Source organism: Brassica rapa, chromosome A02 (genome assembly GCF_000309985.2).
Source record: "Brassica rapa cultivar Chiifu-401-42 chromosome A02, CAAS_Brap_v3.01, whole genome shotgun sequence".
NCBI classification, from domain to species: Eukaryota; Viridiplantae; Streptophyta; class Magnoliopsida; order Brassicales; family Brassicaceae; genus Brassica; species Brassica rapa.
In genome coordinates this window covers 28523794-28539335 of record NC_024796.2, presented here as the reverse complement: position 1 = coordinate 28539335, position 15542 = coordinate 28523794, and the positions used below count along the sequence as shown (strand labels likewise).

The window sequence follows — 15542 nt, the reverse complement described above, 5'->3', positions numbered from 1 at the left end:
TCTCATATTAAGATCTCGACGACAGAAACCTCAAAGAATCTGGCAAATGGTACCAGAGATTCATTAACGGGACTGTCAAGAATTCTGCGAAACAAGATTTCCTCCGCTCAAGCCTATCTTCCCAGAGTCAGAAGAAGAGGCTTTCTGATGCATGAAACACTTTTTCCCCTCAAGATCATCTCTATGCATGTCTCTCACTCTTTCTACTTGCTCCATAGATAAGGAGCTTTTTCCATCTATAATGTACTAAGTAAACAATTTCAATAAAAAGATGATCAATTATTAATAAATAAAAATAATTTATCTACAGCTACATTATGACAAGTCAAGAGGACGAGGAAAGAGGGAAAATAACACAATTTAAAACAGAAAACACTCAGAAATCTCAAACTACTCTAGTGTAAAAAAATATATATTGACGGGACGGATTAGCCTAAATTCACTAATTAGTTTAATGAGTGCAACTTATATAATAAAAGGTATCTTCAACATAATAAATAACAACCAAACCTAATACAAACTCAAAAGTTTCTAACCAAAGTTCTATAATCCAATAAAAGGGAAATACACTCCATCCTGGGAGGAGAGGTTAGAGTAGCGAAGGAATATTGTTACTTATATAATCAATAAACCCAAAAGAAGCTAAACCGCAATCCTTTGTTTTTATTTGTTTGTATTTCAACATTGTATTCTACTCTTTAATGATGGAAAAATAATATCAAGAATTGAAGTATCAGAAGTTTCTGAAAGAACATATCATTTCCGGTTTCCTATATTCTGTAAGATTTTTTGCGGATTTCCCAAACCTAAAATAAAGACGTGATTAGCCATTTCCGGTTTCTTATAAAGATTCGATTTATCTTGTGTTACACAAGCTATAGTAATTTAATGAGTCTCAAATTTATAATTTTGGTTTAACTAATATAATAAGTTTTTTTCTTTAATTCAGAAAATAAGCATGTTTAGTAGTATTACTAGGGATTAACCCAGGCTACGCCCGGGATTTTTATTTTTTTCTAATTTAAGTTGTTAAATTATTTATATTTAGGTTATGATATATATTTATATAAATATTAAGATGCATGTCATAATTAAAATTTATTTTTAAATTTTAACACGTTAAATTAACATATTTTTTTACTATTTAAATATTTTTTTTGTAATTTTGTTGGCTATCTAGTTATCATATTTAGTAAAACTATCTGTTGAGTCTTAGAATAAAAGTTTTAGATATTTAATTAAACTGCAGAGTATTTTCGGATCGACCACATGCTCAACAATCGATCGATCCGTAAAAAGATGGTCGATTTCCTTGGCCAGGTAAGTACAATTTTAGCAAAAATATCTTGGATTTTCAAATATTAAGTATATAACTATTATTTAGAATAATATTTTTTTGAATTGTATTTTTTGATTAAATTATTGTATTATAATGTTTATGTAAATATTTTTTGTGATGTTTGAATTTGTGTTGTTCGTATACTTAACCTAGATGATATTAATGTTTAACAATTTATTGTTTTCTCGAAAATAATGATATATCAAAATGTATCTAATACCTGTTAAATGATAGTATAATGTAAATTACATCAATTGTTTGAAAATAACCATTTGTTGTTTTTATTTTTATTTTTTAAATCAGAAATTATTTTTATTTAAAAAAATTATTCATATATAATATAATAGTTTAAGTTTGGAAGATTAATCTATATATATAAATTATGTATATTAAAAAAAAAATTAAGATATTATATATTGAGTAACTGAATAAAAGCTGAATTTCTTATCTTGAAAATCAAATATTTACATTTTTGTCTTCATGTTATACTCACCAATCCATCATTGATATTTATAACTCAGTAATAAACGAATTTAATAAATTAAATTCATCACCTATAATGTTCTGTAAAATATATTTGAAAACTCTCTAAAATTATATTTTAAGCCTAATATTACTATTATTTAATTTAAGTTATTTAAAGCATAATATATGCTAAGCCAACTTAAATTATATTTACAATAGGACCATCCTAAACCGGTTAATAAACCAAAAACAATACTAAACCAACATGAACCAATACATGATTCGGCGAGGAAGGAAGTGTTTCGGGATAAACGCTTGAATGGTTATTAACTGTAATGGTTTGATCATGAAAGAGTTAGTATGAATATTAACAATAAAATTATAGATTAGATTAATTTAAATTTGTAAGAATACCTTTGAGTCTATGAAAAGCAATTCAATTCCCATGAATAAGTTTGGTTTTTAGAAGTTGCGGGTTTTCCAACAATGAATCCACCTAACAAAAAGTTCGTTGTTATATAAAATCTCTTTCAAGGTCATTAAAGGTTTTTGGGACGGCAAGAGTCGATGGCGGAACCATTTTTTTTGCTCGAATGCTTTGAAGTTTTCATTGATAGTGTGAGGTTGATGTTGATGGAATAATGAGTTTTATAGGGACTTTCTTGATGTAAAACTATACATTTTTATTTTTTTTGTTTGATGTGGTATTTCCATTTTTATATAATTTACTACCATTTTAAGATAGATGTACATTTTAAGATAGATGTTTAAATCTTAATGTACTTTTTCCATTTTTTAAAATGTTTATTTCCATTTCTTCTATTTTTTATTTACGTAATATCTATATTTTATATTTTAAAATAGATATTTAAATCTTAATGTACTTTTTCCATTTTTATAAATTGTGTATTTACTAATATTATATATTTTACATTTTAAGATAGATGTTTAATGCTTAATGAACTTTTTTCATTTTTTAAAAAAAATTGTGTATTTACTTATTATTATATATATAATTAATATATTATATATTTACATTATTTACTTATTGTTTATTTTCCTGTATATGTATTTTCATTTCTTGTACTTTTTATTTAATTAATATCTCTATTTTACATTTTAAGATAAATGTTTAAATCTTAATGTACGTTTTCCATATTTTTAAATTGTATATTTCCATTTGCTATACTTTCTATTTACGTAATATCTATATTTTAAATTTTAAGATATATTTTTAAATCTTAATGTAATTTTTCATTTTTTAAACTGGGTATTTACTTATATTATATATTTACTTATTGCTTATTTTTATTTATATTGTGTATTTCTATTTCTTATACTTTATATTTACTAATAATTTTATATTTTAAGATAGATTTACAATTTAAGATAGATGTTTAAATACTAATGTACTTTTTCCATTTTTTAAATTGTGTATTTCCTTTTCCTATACTTTCTATTTGCGTAGTATCTATATTTTACATTTTAAGATAGATGTTTAAATTTTAATATACTTTTTCCATTGTTTTTAAGTTGTGTATTTCTTTTTCTTATACTTTTTATTTACTTAATATCTATATTTTACATTTTAAGATAGATGTTTAATATTTAATGTACTCTTTCCATTTTTTAAAAATTGTGCATTTACTTATTATTGTATATATAATTCATATATTTATATATTTATAATATTTACTTATTATTTATTTTTCTATATATTGAGTATATCTCTTTCTTATACTTTATATTTAGTTAATATCTATATTTTATATTTTAAGAAAGATGTTTAAATCTTAATGTATTTTTCTATTTTTAATGTAAAACGGCAATGTTTAATAGAAGAACTTGGACAAATAGTCAAATAGTTATATTTATGTTTTTTTTCTTATTTTATAAAATGGTAATGTTACATTATGGAGATAAGCCGTTTTTTTAGTGAAAATGATAATCTTACATATGTTTAATGTAGTTTTTCTATTTTTTCTTATGTTGTATGTTTACATATTATTGTTATTTTAAATGTAAAATGGTAATCTTACATATGTTTAATGTAGTATTTTCATTTTTTATGTTGTATGTTTACATATTATTTATTATTTTAGAAATTATATATAATGTTTTTTTTTACAAAATAGTAATGTTACATTATGGAGATAAGCCGTCTTTTTTTTAGTGAAAATTAAATAGTAATCTTACATATGTTTAATGTAGTTTATTTTTATTTTTTATGTTGTATGTTTACATATTATTTTTTAAAAAATAAAAATGTAAAATGTTAATCTTACATATGTTTAATGTAGTATTTTCATTTTTTATGTTGTATGTTTACATATATTTATTATTTTCGAAATTATATACAATGTTTTTTGTTTTTTTTTATAAAACGGTAATGTTACATTATGGAGATAAACCATCTTTTTTTTTAAGTGAAAAATGGTAATCTTACATATGTTTAATGTAGTTTTCTATTTTTATGCTGTATGTTTACATATTATTTATAATTTTTAAAAATTAGTAATATTAAAATGTAAAAACTATATTTTATGTCACGTGTCATCTTTCGGGATAAGTTATTTTTGCTGATGTGGACGCTCTATGGAGCCTCAAAAGATCATTTTTATTAGTATAGATTAGAATTGTATAAATTTTCCTTTAGATATATCTGTGTAATTTTAGTCTTACTACCTACGCAGCATTAGTTGGCAACATTTTCATCTAAATTTGCATTGAAATTTACTGTTTCCTTATTGGTTGGTTTAATTGCTTCAACTAAGGGAAACATATCTTGAGTTATACAAATAATATCTAAAGTTACATGATTATTATCTGCTCTATCCAATGATTTCCTGACAACTGTTAATGAGTATATATATATTCTTTTTGTAACTATTATAATTATACATTACTGCAATTTAGCATTAATGATCCCAAAGAAAGTGATAAGACCTGCATACGTAATACCAGCCTCATTACACTATATAAACAAGAGCATTATCAAGTGCCAACATATCTCTATCATTCACCAACACAAAACAATGCCAAAGGGAAGGATAAAAATAGAGCCTATGACTAATAGCACTGCAAGGAACCAAACTTTCAGGAAGAGGAAGACAGGTTTACTTAAAAAAGCCAACGAGCTGTCAACTCTCTGCGGTGTCAAAGTTTGTGTGGTTATCAACAGCTGCGACAACACGGAGACGGAGTTTTGGCCGTCAAGGGAAGGCGCTGAAGCAGTGCACTCGGCGTTTATGGGTGTTCTGCCGGAGGAACGGTGCAAGAAGATGTACGACCAAGAGAGGCATCTGGAGGAGAGGATCCAGAAGGGACAAGCGAAAGCGATGAGGCTACAAGCGGAGAATCGAGAGATTGAGCTTAGAGAGGTTATGTTCGATCTTTTGAAGGGGGAGACGCTAAAGCCGCATCACTATGATGATCCATGTTTTATTGGAGAACTAAATCATTTTATTGGTGATTATGTCAAAAATCTAAGTCACAGGATCGAGTTCCTCGAGGCGAATGGTGAGCCAGTTCCTCCTAATGTCGCTGCTACAGATGCGTCTGGTCCTGTCGTTGGTGATGCGAACCCTTTTGTTGTCGGAACTGAGGGTTTGGTAAGTAACCCTACTGAAGCTTATGATCATATGCGTCAATTTGATGGTATGGATATGAGTGTGAAGGAGGAGGCTCCTGGAGGTTTTAATGATCATGTTCATCATCAGAATATGAATCATCAAGAACCATTTCAATACCAAACTCCTACTAACTTTTATGATCAGACTCAGCCCATGTTTTATGGTTCGAGCCAGGGTATGAATATGAATCGTGAAGAACCATTTCAATACCAAACTCCTGCTAACTTTGATGATCAGACTCAGCCTATGTTCTATGGTTCGAACCAGGATATGTATACAGGTTTGAATCATGATCAGGGACAGAGTTCGAATCAGTATCCAAATTCAAACCAATCGTTCGTGGGTCTTTTGATGGGACAACCTCAGCAGATGAGTGATGGTCAAGATCCTGCAACCGTTGCTTCGATGGATGACAAAAATAATGGCTATTACCAACTACCAATCACCAGTCAGATGCTTCTCACCACCACCACCGCCGCCGCTGCCGATCTTTCTGGTCATAGGATCAACAATGGTTGGCTAACAAGGTTTGGTTTGGATTGAAGTTTTTTGCGTTTGCAATTCTGAATTTTCATATTGTAATGATTAAAGGTTTTCGCCTTTAAATCAGTTATGATTATCAGGCAATGTTGTGTCGTGTACCATATTGTCCTTGAATATTTTATTGTTTCGAATAAAGACTATTGTTTTTTTATATTAAATCATAAAGAGTATTTTTTTTCTTTAAGGCCGTGGAGGAAGAATGCAACAAGCATTTCGCAAAAAAATTATTATCAGACAAACCATTAATCAAGAAATGTGGCCATAAGACAAAAATATAGAGTTAAGTTCAAAAGAAAAAAATAAAGACAGAAATATAGAGTTAGGTGACATGTAATTGCGTATGGATGTAGAATTCTTATTTAAAGATACACCATTATCTACCCAAAGCCACATGTCATGCAATAAATAATCACTCAGATTATCAAGATAACTATGTCTGATGATATCCATTGAAAAAAACAATTGTCCAATAATTAAGTAATGTTTCTCTCGCTAAGCAGAAGCATATATTACAAAAAAAAAGATACATGTCTTGAATAATTCGTTAATGTTTCTCTCACTAAGAAAAAAAAAGCATATGATCATATCCATTGAAAAAGTCTTCAGTAATTCCTTAGTGTTTGTCTCACAGTCTCACTAAGCAGAAATATATTCACATTACAAAAGAACTCATGAACAACCATGTTTCCGGCGGATCTAGAAAATATTTTGAGTGGAGGCATAAAAATAATTTATTAATTAAAAACATTTTTTATTTAATAATATTACATAGTTATGTTTTATTTTTTAAGAAAGATAAAATTTAGAAGAGAACATAGAGAGATAATATACTAAAAAATATTTTTATAACTAAATGAAGAAAACAAAATGAACCCATTACCCAAGTGAAATGAAAAGTATTATAACTATTTGTTTTAGAAAATAGTAGTAACTATGAAAAGAATGAGGAACAAAAAAAATTAACAAGAAAAATAATGAAACAACAAAGAAAAAGAACAAGAAAAGTAATGAATATAACACGTACACAAAAAAGTAAAAAAAAAGTAAAATAAAGAAATGAGAAGAAAAAATGAAGGGAGGGGGTCAAGAGGAGATTCGAGCCTTTGCTGAGTGACCAACCAAACTGCAGAATCTTAACAATCTTGGTGTAATTAAATTTGTTTTACTTTACAGTAGTGGCAGTTTTCCGCTTTCTGTATAGCGTAGGTTCGCCGCTGTTCCTGAACCAAAACCTTATCAAAGATAGAATCGATAGACCATTTCTATGAATCTGTGGGACTAGGTGAGAAATGGTCGTATTCATTGAGTTGGTGGGGAAGGTCTGTGAATCTGTGGGCCAAAAAACTATTGAAATGGTCCTTATAGCATTTATACAAACTTTGAAAAGCTTATCTAATGTAATAGACCATTTTAAACTCACCATACGCACTACAAGTATAAAAGTGTATCATTGCTATTGCAATATGTAGATTTTTTTTTTTTTGATAAGTATGTATTTGTCTATTGGGATTATCCATAGAAGTTTGCGCATGCTTTAAAGATGACGACTCCTTGTTGTTCGGTCAAGTTGATTTTTGTCCGTAACTCGTAGCTTAACATTCACAGTGCAATCTTTTCATGGCAGTTTGCAGAAAGAGCATACTAACCTAAGAAAACCCCAGTACAAATTGGTAACGTGAATGTTACTTAAACTGAAACTATTATTTATGGCCCATCCTAATATATCGAAAGCCTAAAGAGCATACATTTAAATATTTTGTTCTTACAAAAATATGAACAGATTATTTTACCTCATGTTTGAATTCATAGCTTTGTCTGTTTCACGCACTTCAATAGAACCTTTGTCGAAAAGAATATCTAATTATGAAAAATATAATTAAAATGTATTTATTTTTATTTAAAGTATAGATTTAAACTATAGATTAATATACAAGTAACTATCTCAGGTGGTATACCCAAACACATGTTCTTAGTGTGGTTGATGGTCAGGAACAGATGCCCCACTCGTGACAGGATCCTCAGTTGGGGATTACAAACAGACCCCCGTTGCCTCCTATGCAATGTTGCTGATGAGTCAATTGCTCATTGTTTCTTTGACTGTAACTTTGCTTGGGATGTTTGGAGAATCATGGCAGCAAAATGTCACTTCGCCTCATCTCGTCAATGGACTGCAATACTTCCCCAAATTAAGAGCCATACTTCAAACAAAGTCCAAACGACTTTTCTTCTTCTATGCTGGCAGGCGACACTTTATGCGCTCTGAACAGAGAGGAACAATCGACTGCACAATGCTCATTTCACTTCACCAGACGGCCTGGTAGCTCAAATAAAGCTTACGGTAAAAAACAGGATCTCCAGTCTAAGAATCGACAGGCCAAATTTCTCTTCTTCTCTACTTCAGTTATGGTTCTCTACGTGAAACCCATCCAGCTAATTCACTGATTCAAGTTTGTATCTTTTAGATATGTAAGGCCACTTGGCCTACTGAGTTCAATCTCTGTAAAATATTTTCGGTCTCCTGCATTTAAATAGTAAAATCTTTTTCAAAAAAAAGTAACTATCTTATTTATTCAGAAGTCATGGTTTTGTATTTATTCAGAAGTCATGGTTTTTTTATTCTCTATAATAAAACGTATTATTATTTTTATTGAAAATATTTTTATCATTCGTCTCGGTCATACGGCTCTGATTATCTAGAAACGATGGAAAAATGCAAAAAATGTGGTTGGTTTTGGTTTTCTTTAAAAAAATGCAAATTTTTTTGTCTTTCGTAGAGTCCGGTCTCATGTGATAAAAGCATATATAGAGAGGTAAAAAGACTCAAAACCAAAATAAGATATGCTGTGATTATGAGCGGTGAGGCTCGTGATAAGTGTGGCCTTGGATCAGTGTTAGTCTAGATTCAACACTTGATAATATTTCGATAAAAATCTTCAATAATTTATGTCGTTAATCATGACGAATGTTTGAACATTATTTAATACAACAAATCTTGATGAATGATGATACGTGTCGTTCTAGTTTTGCGCAAACCTTCGATATATACATGCTGCATTCACCACTGTCGACGGATCAATTTGAAGATGTGAGACAATTCGTGTTCCAAGTTGTGTGTTCCAGATATGGAATGTAACAAAAAAAAATTACACTTGAAAACAATATAAATAATATGACAAGAAAATGACACCAGATTTATTTGTCCAAAGACGTGCTTCCGTTCAACTTCATAGGTTATTTCCTAAAATTAACTCTAGGAAAAGTAGCAATAAATCATTAACAATTCATCCCGATAAAAAATGCAACATCTTGTATTTTTTTCCCAATGTAATGGTTGATTGAAGAACAAGGCATGCTAAAAACTGGAAACAAAACAAAAAAAAAAACATAATCAATCGGTGAACACTGAGCTAAAGTAAATGATCACACGGGTTTCATCTCAGCTAAACCTCTCCCAAAATATCAGAACACTTAGACAAAGAAAAATGCATACGTCACTCTTCTTTTGGAAGGGCTATATAAACCCTAGATGGTCACAAGGTTCCATTAACACAACACCTACATCAACAGATTAACCATGAAGCTTCTTCATGGACTCGCTTTAGTGTTTCTATTAGCTGGTGCGAGTTGCAAAGCTGATGAAGAAATTACTTGCGAAGAGAACAATCCATTCACATGTAGTAACACTGATATTTTAAGCAGTAAAAACTTCGGAAAAGACTTCATCTTCGGTGTTGCATCTTCTGCTTACCAGGCATGCAACAAATGTTTTTGACGTATCAATAAATACAATTCAAAAATACTAAAATGCAACTTCGCATGGTTGTTTCTTTTCATTTCAGATCGAAGGAGGAAGAGGTCGTGGTGTTAACATTTGGGATGGCTTCAGTCACCGATATCCAGGTACGTCACAGTGTATATATACACATGAGATGAACGTCGGTTTATATGTACATGTATTAATGTATTTGTAACTACTATCAGAGAAATCAGGGTCAGATTTGAAGAATGGAGACACTACTTGTGAGTCCTATACGAGATGGCAGGTTAATACATTGATACTCGTATGATTGAACTATATATGTATAAAAACTATACGTGTGGAATTGACATGTGATTAAAATATGTAAACTGCAGAAAGATGTAGACGTGATGGGTGAACTCAATGCTACTGGCTACAGGTTCTCCTTTGCGTGGTCAAGAATCATTCCAAGTATGTACATGTTATCCATTCGTTTGTATTTTAATTGGGATCATTTAGTTGAAAAAGTACTAATTAATGTACGACATATATATACATGAGCAGAAGGAAAGGTGAGTAGGGGAGTGAACCAAGGAGGTCTTGATTACTACCACAAACTCATAGATGCACTCCTCGAAAAGAATATAACGCCTTTCGTTACCCTCTTTCACTGGGACCTTCCTCAAACACTCCAAGATGAGTATGAAGGTTTCTTGGACCGCCAGATCATGTATGTGCCATGCAGACATATTATATATGAATTTAAGAGATTGATTATAAAATTATTAATAAAAAAGAAGAAGGTTTGGTCTTATTTAATTACATGTATTAACTGAAATAATTATATATTCATATGCAGACAAGATTTCAAAGATTACGCGGATCTATGTTTCAAAGAATTTGGTGGAAAGGTAAAGCACTGGATCACGATCAACCAGTTATACACAGTCCCTACGAGAGGCTATGCGGTCGGAACAGATGCACCCGGTCGATGTTCTCCTATGGTTGATACCAAGCACAGGTGTTACGGTGGAAATTCTTCAACAGAACCCTACATCGTTGCACATAACCAGCTTCTTGCTCATGCCACGGTCGTCGATCTTTACAGGACCAAATATAAGGTGAGTGGTCTCTCCATATTAAGGTGGTGCAAATCTAACATATCTGATTCTAATGTATAGTCATATATATATCACGTGACCAACAGTTTCAAAAAGGGAAGATTGGACCTGTGATGATAACAAGATGGTTTCTTCCATTTGATGAGTCTGATCCTGCCTCCATAGAAGCAGCTGAGAGGATGAACCAATTCTTCCATGGATGGTATATATATATATTACAGAACAATGTAACAGTATATAGTGTATGTATATATAATTAAAACATATACATGGATCAGGTACATGGAGCCGCTAACAAAGGGTAGATACCCAGACATCATGAGGCAGATTGTGGGTAGTAGGCTTCCCAACTTTACCGAGGAAGAAGCCGCACTCGTTGCCGGTTCATATGATTTTCTTGGTCTCAACTATTACGTCACTCAGTACGCCCAGCCAAAACCTAACCCATATCCTTCAGAGACACACACTGCCATGATGGACGCTGGCGTAAAGCTCACATGTACTAGTCTATTACCACTAATTAGATACAGCCTTTCTATACATATAAATATTCTTTTATCTCCTTTTTGTTGCAACGTACTTTGTGAGTGACCATCTGTTATTTCATCCTTGTGTTTACAGATGATAACTCACGTGGTGAATTTCTTGGTCCACTGGTATATATCAATGATCCACCCCCTAAGATTTGTTTTTCTTTCATTTTTTCAGTTTTCAGTATAACAACCCTAATTATGTTTTTTAATTGATGTGTATATTTATTTACTTCCATTTTCACAGTTCGTTGAAGACAAGGTAAACGGCAACAGCTATTACTACCCAAAAGGCATTTACTACGTAATGGACTACTTCAAAACCAAATACGGAGACCCTTTAATCTATGTCACCGAGAACGGTGAGTTTTACGAACTCTTTTCATTTATACCACATAATAATTATTGTATTTTGATATTAGTCGAAGAAACTGACTTTATTGTGGAATATTTTTAATGTGGCGGTTTATTTAGGATTTAGTACCCCCAGTGAAGAAAACCGTGAGCAGGCTATTGCCGATTACAAGCGAATTGATTATCTCTGCAGTCATTTATGTTTTCTCCGCAAGGTCATCAAGTGAGTGGATGCTACTATAAATGATTTTCTACATCTGTTATATTCTTCTTCTTTCTTGGTAACATTTTTATATATGATTGTTCTTGTTTTCAGGGAGAAGGGTGTCAACGTGAGAGGATACTTCGCATGGGCTCTTGGAGACAATTATGAATTCTGTAAAGGCTTTACCGTCAGATTTGGACTCAGTTACGTTAATTGGGAAGATCTTGACGATAGAAACCTCAAAGAATCTGGCAAATGGTACCAGAGATTCATCAACGGGACCGTCAAGAACGCTGTGAAACAAGATTTCCTCCGCTCAAGCCTCTCTTCCCAGAGTCAGAAGAAGAGGTTCGCTGATGCATGAACACTTTTTCCCCCGGTCAAGATCATCTCCATGTCTCTCACTCTTTCTAGTTGCTCCAAAGATAAGGAGCTTCTTCTACCTATAATAATGTACTAAATAAATATTCTCAATAAAAAGATGATCAGTTACTAATGAATTAAAAAATTGTCTACACCTACATTTTGTCAAGATGATCGAGAGAGAGAGTGAAATAACACAATTTAAACCAAAAACGTCACTTAGACACACATAGAAAATAAATAAATAATTACCCCAAACTAGTTTTGTGTAATAAATATATAAACATCAAACCGATCAGCTTAAATTAACTTAATAAGTTCAACTTTATATACTAGAATAGATTTTCAACATAATAAACAATGACCAAACCTTATACAAACTCAAATCTAGCTACACCAAAGTTCTATCATCCTCAACTAAAATTTAATAGTATTTTACATATGATTTTCCTATCATTCAAATGATTTTATTTTATTTTGGTTCTTATATAATCAAGAAAACCAAAAGAAGCTAAACCTCAGTAATTTATGTTTTATGAATGCTTCCCCATTCTCATATTAAGATCTCGACGACAGAAACCTCAAAGAATCTGGCAAATGGTACCAGAGATTCATTAACGGGACTGTCAAGAATTCTGCGAAACAAGATTTCCTCCGCTCAAGCCTATCTTCCCAGAGTCAGAAGAAGAGGCTTTCTGATGCATGAAACACTTTTTCCCCTCAAGATCATCTCTATGCATGTCTCTCACTCTTTCTACTTGCTCCATACATAAGGAGCTTTTTCCATCTATAATGTACTAAGTAAACAATCTCAATAAAAAGATGATCAATTATTAATGAATAAAAATAATTTATCTACAGCTACATTATGACAAGTCAAGAGGACGAGGAAAGAGGGAAAATAACACAATTTAAAACAGAAAACACTCAGAAATCTCAAACTACTCTAGTGTAAAAAAATATATATTGACGGGACGGATTAGCCTAAATTCACTAATTAGTTTAATGAGTGCAACTTATATAATAAAAGGTATCTTCAACATAATAAATAGCAACCAAACCTAATACAAACTCAAAAGTTTCTAACCAAAGTTCTATAATCCTCAACTAAAACTTTATGAGATATTGCATATGATCTTTTTTTAACAAACTACCTTTCATCCAATAAAAGGGAAATACACTCCATCCTGGGAGGAGAGGTTTAGAGTAGCGAAGGAATTTTGTTACTTATATAATCAATAAACCCAAAAGAAGCTAAACCGCAATCCTTTGTTTTTATTTGTTTGTATTTCAACATTGTATTCTACTCTTAAATGATGGAAAAATAATATCAAGAATTGAAGTATCAGAAGTTTCTGAAAGAACATGTCATTTCCGGTTTCCTATATTCTTTAAGACTTTTTGCGGATTTCCAAACCAAAAATAAAGACGTGATTAGCCATTTCCGGTTTCTTATAAAGATTCGATTTATCTTGTGTTACACAAGCTATAGTAATTTAATGAGTCTCAAATTTATAATTTTGGTTTAACTAATATAATAAGTTTTTTTCTTTAATTCAGAAAATAAGCATGTTTAGTAGTATTATTAGAATTGTATAAATTTTCCTTTGGATATATCTCTGTAATTTTAGTTCTACTACCTACGCAGCATTAGCTGGCAACATTTTCTTCTAAATTTGCATTGAAATTTACTGTTTCCTTATTGGTTGGTTAAATTGCTTCAACTAAGAGAAACATATCTTGAGTTATACAAATAATATCTAAAGTTACATGATTATTATCTGCTCTATCCAATGATTTCCTGACAACTGTTAATGAGTATATATACATTCTTTTTGTAACTATTATAATTATACATTACTGCAATTTTGCATTAATGATCCCAAAGAAAGTGATAAGACCTGCATACGTAATACCAGCCTCATTACACTATATAAACAAGAGCATTATCAAGTGCCAACATATCTCTATCATTCACCAACACAAAACAATGCCAAGGGGAAGGATAAAAATAGAGCCCATGACTAATAGCACTGCAAGGAACCAAACTTTCAGGAAGAGGAAGAAAGGTTTACTTAAAAAAGCCAACGAGCTGTCGACTCTCTGCGGTGTCAAAGTTTGTGTGGTTATCAACAGCTGCGACAACACGGAGACGGAGTTTTGGCCGTCAAGGGAAGACGCTGAAGCAGTGCACTCGGCGTTTATGGGTGTTCTGCCGGAGGAACGGTGCAAGAAGATGTACGACCAAGAGAGGCATCTGGAGGAGAGGATCCAGAAGGGACAAGCGAAAGCGATGAGGCTACAAGCGGAGAATCGAGAGATTGAGCTTAGAGAGGTTATGTTCGATCTTTTCAAGGGGGAGACGCTAAAGCCGCATCACTATGATGATCCATGTTTTATTGGAGAACTAAATCATTTTATTGGTGATTATGTCAAAAATCTAAGTCACAGGATCGAGTTCCTCGAGGCGAATGGTGAGCCAGTTCCTCCTAATGTCGCTGCTACAGATGCGTCTGGTCCTTTTGTTGTCGGAACTGAGGGTTTGGTAAGTAACCCTACTGAAGCTTATGATCATATGCGTCAATTTGATGGTATGGATATGAGTGTGAAGGAGGAAGCTCCTGGAGGTTTTAATGATCATGTTCATCATCAGAATATGAATCATCAAGAACCATTTCAATACCAAACTTCTACTAACTCTTATGATCAGACTCAGCCTATGTTTTATGGTTCGAGCCAGGATATGAATATGAATCTTGAAGAACCATTTCAATACCAAACTCCTGCTAACTTTGATGATCAGACTCAGCCTATGTTCTATGGTTCGAGCCAGGATATGTATACAGGTTTGAATCATGATCAGGGACAGAGTTCGAATCAGTATCCAAATTCAAACCAATCGTTCGTGGGTCTTTTGATGGGACAACCTCAGCAGATGAGTGATGGTCAAGATCCTGCAATCGTTGCTTCGATGGATGACAAAAATAATGGCTATCACCAACTACTAATCACCAGTCAGATGCCTCTCACCACCACCGCTGCCGCCGCTGCTGATCTTTCTGGTCATAGGATCAACAATGGTTGGCTAACAAGGTTTGGTTTGGATTGAAGTTTTTGCGTTTGCAATTCTGAATTTTCATATTGTAATGATTAAAGGTTTTCGCCTTTAAATCAGTTATGATTATCAGGTAATGTTGTGTCGTGTACCATATTGTCCTTGAATATTTTATTGTTTTGAATAAAGACTGTTG

At 31.9% G+C, this 15542-nt stretch overlaps 3 protein-coding genes across 3 annotated transcripts; all 3 read left to right on the top strand.

Annotated features, from left to right (window-relative positions):
* The first annotated feature begins 4227 nt into the window (after nucleotides 1-4227).
* LOC103854830 (MADS-box transcription factor PHERES 1-like) lies at nucleotides 4228-5979 on the top strand. The gene has a single exon (XM_009131790.3). It carries the CDS (start codon nucleotides 4726-4728, stop codon nucleotides 5977-5979), a length of 1254 nt encoding a protein of 417 aa, XP_009130038.3. The 5' UTR covers nucleotides 4228-4725.
* A 3574-nt stretch (nucleotides 5980-9553) lies between these two features.
* Nucleotides 9554-12445, top strand: LOC103854829 (myrosinase). Its single transcript, XM_033284501.1, has 12 exons — nucleotides 9554-9730; nucleotides 9819-9879; nucleotides 9961-10022; nucleotides 10114-10189; nucleotides 10283-10448; nucleotides 10578-10839; nucleotides 10926-11041; nucleotides 11118-11338; nucleotides 11461-11495; nucleotides 11617-11731; nucleotides 11844-11946; nucleotides 12040-12445. The coding sequence occupies exons 1-12, from the start codon at nucleotides 9554-9556 to the stop codon at nucleotides 12290-12292; spliced, it is 1647 nt and encodes a 548-aa protein (XP_033140392.1). The 3' UTR covers nucleotides 12293-12445.
* Nucleotides 12446-14311: 1866 nt separating this feature from the next.
* Nucleotides 14312-15400, top strand: LOC103854828 (MADS-box transcription factor PHERES 1-like). Its single transcript, XM_009131788.2, has one exon. The coding sequence runs from the start codon at nucleotides 14312-14314 to the stop codon at nucleotides 15398-15400; it is 1089 nt and encodes a 362-aa protein (XP_009130036.2).
* Nucleotides 15401-15542: the final 142 nt, after the last annotated feature.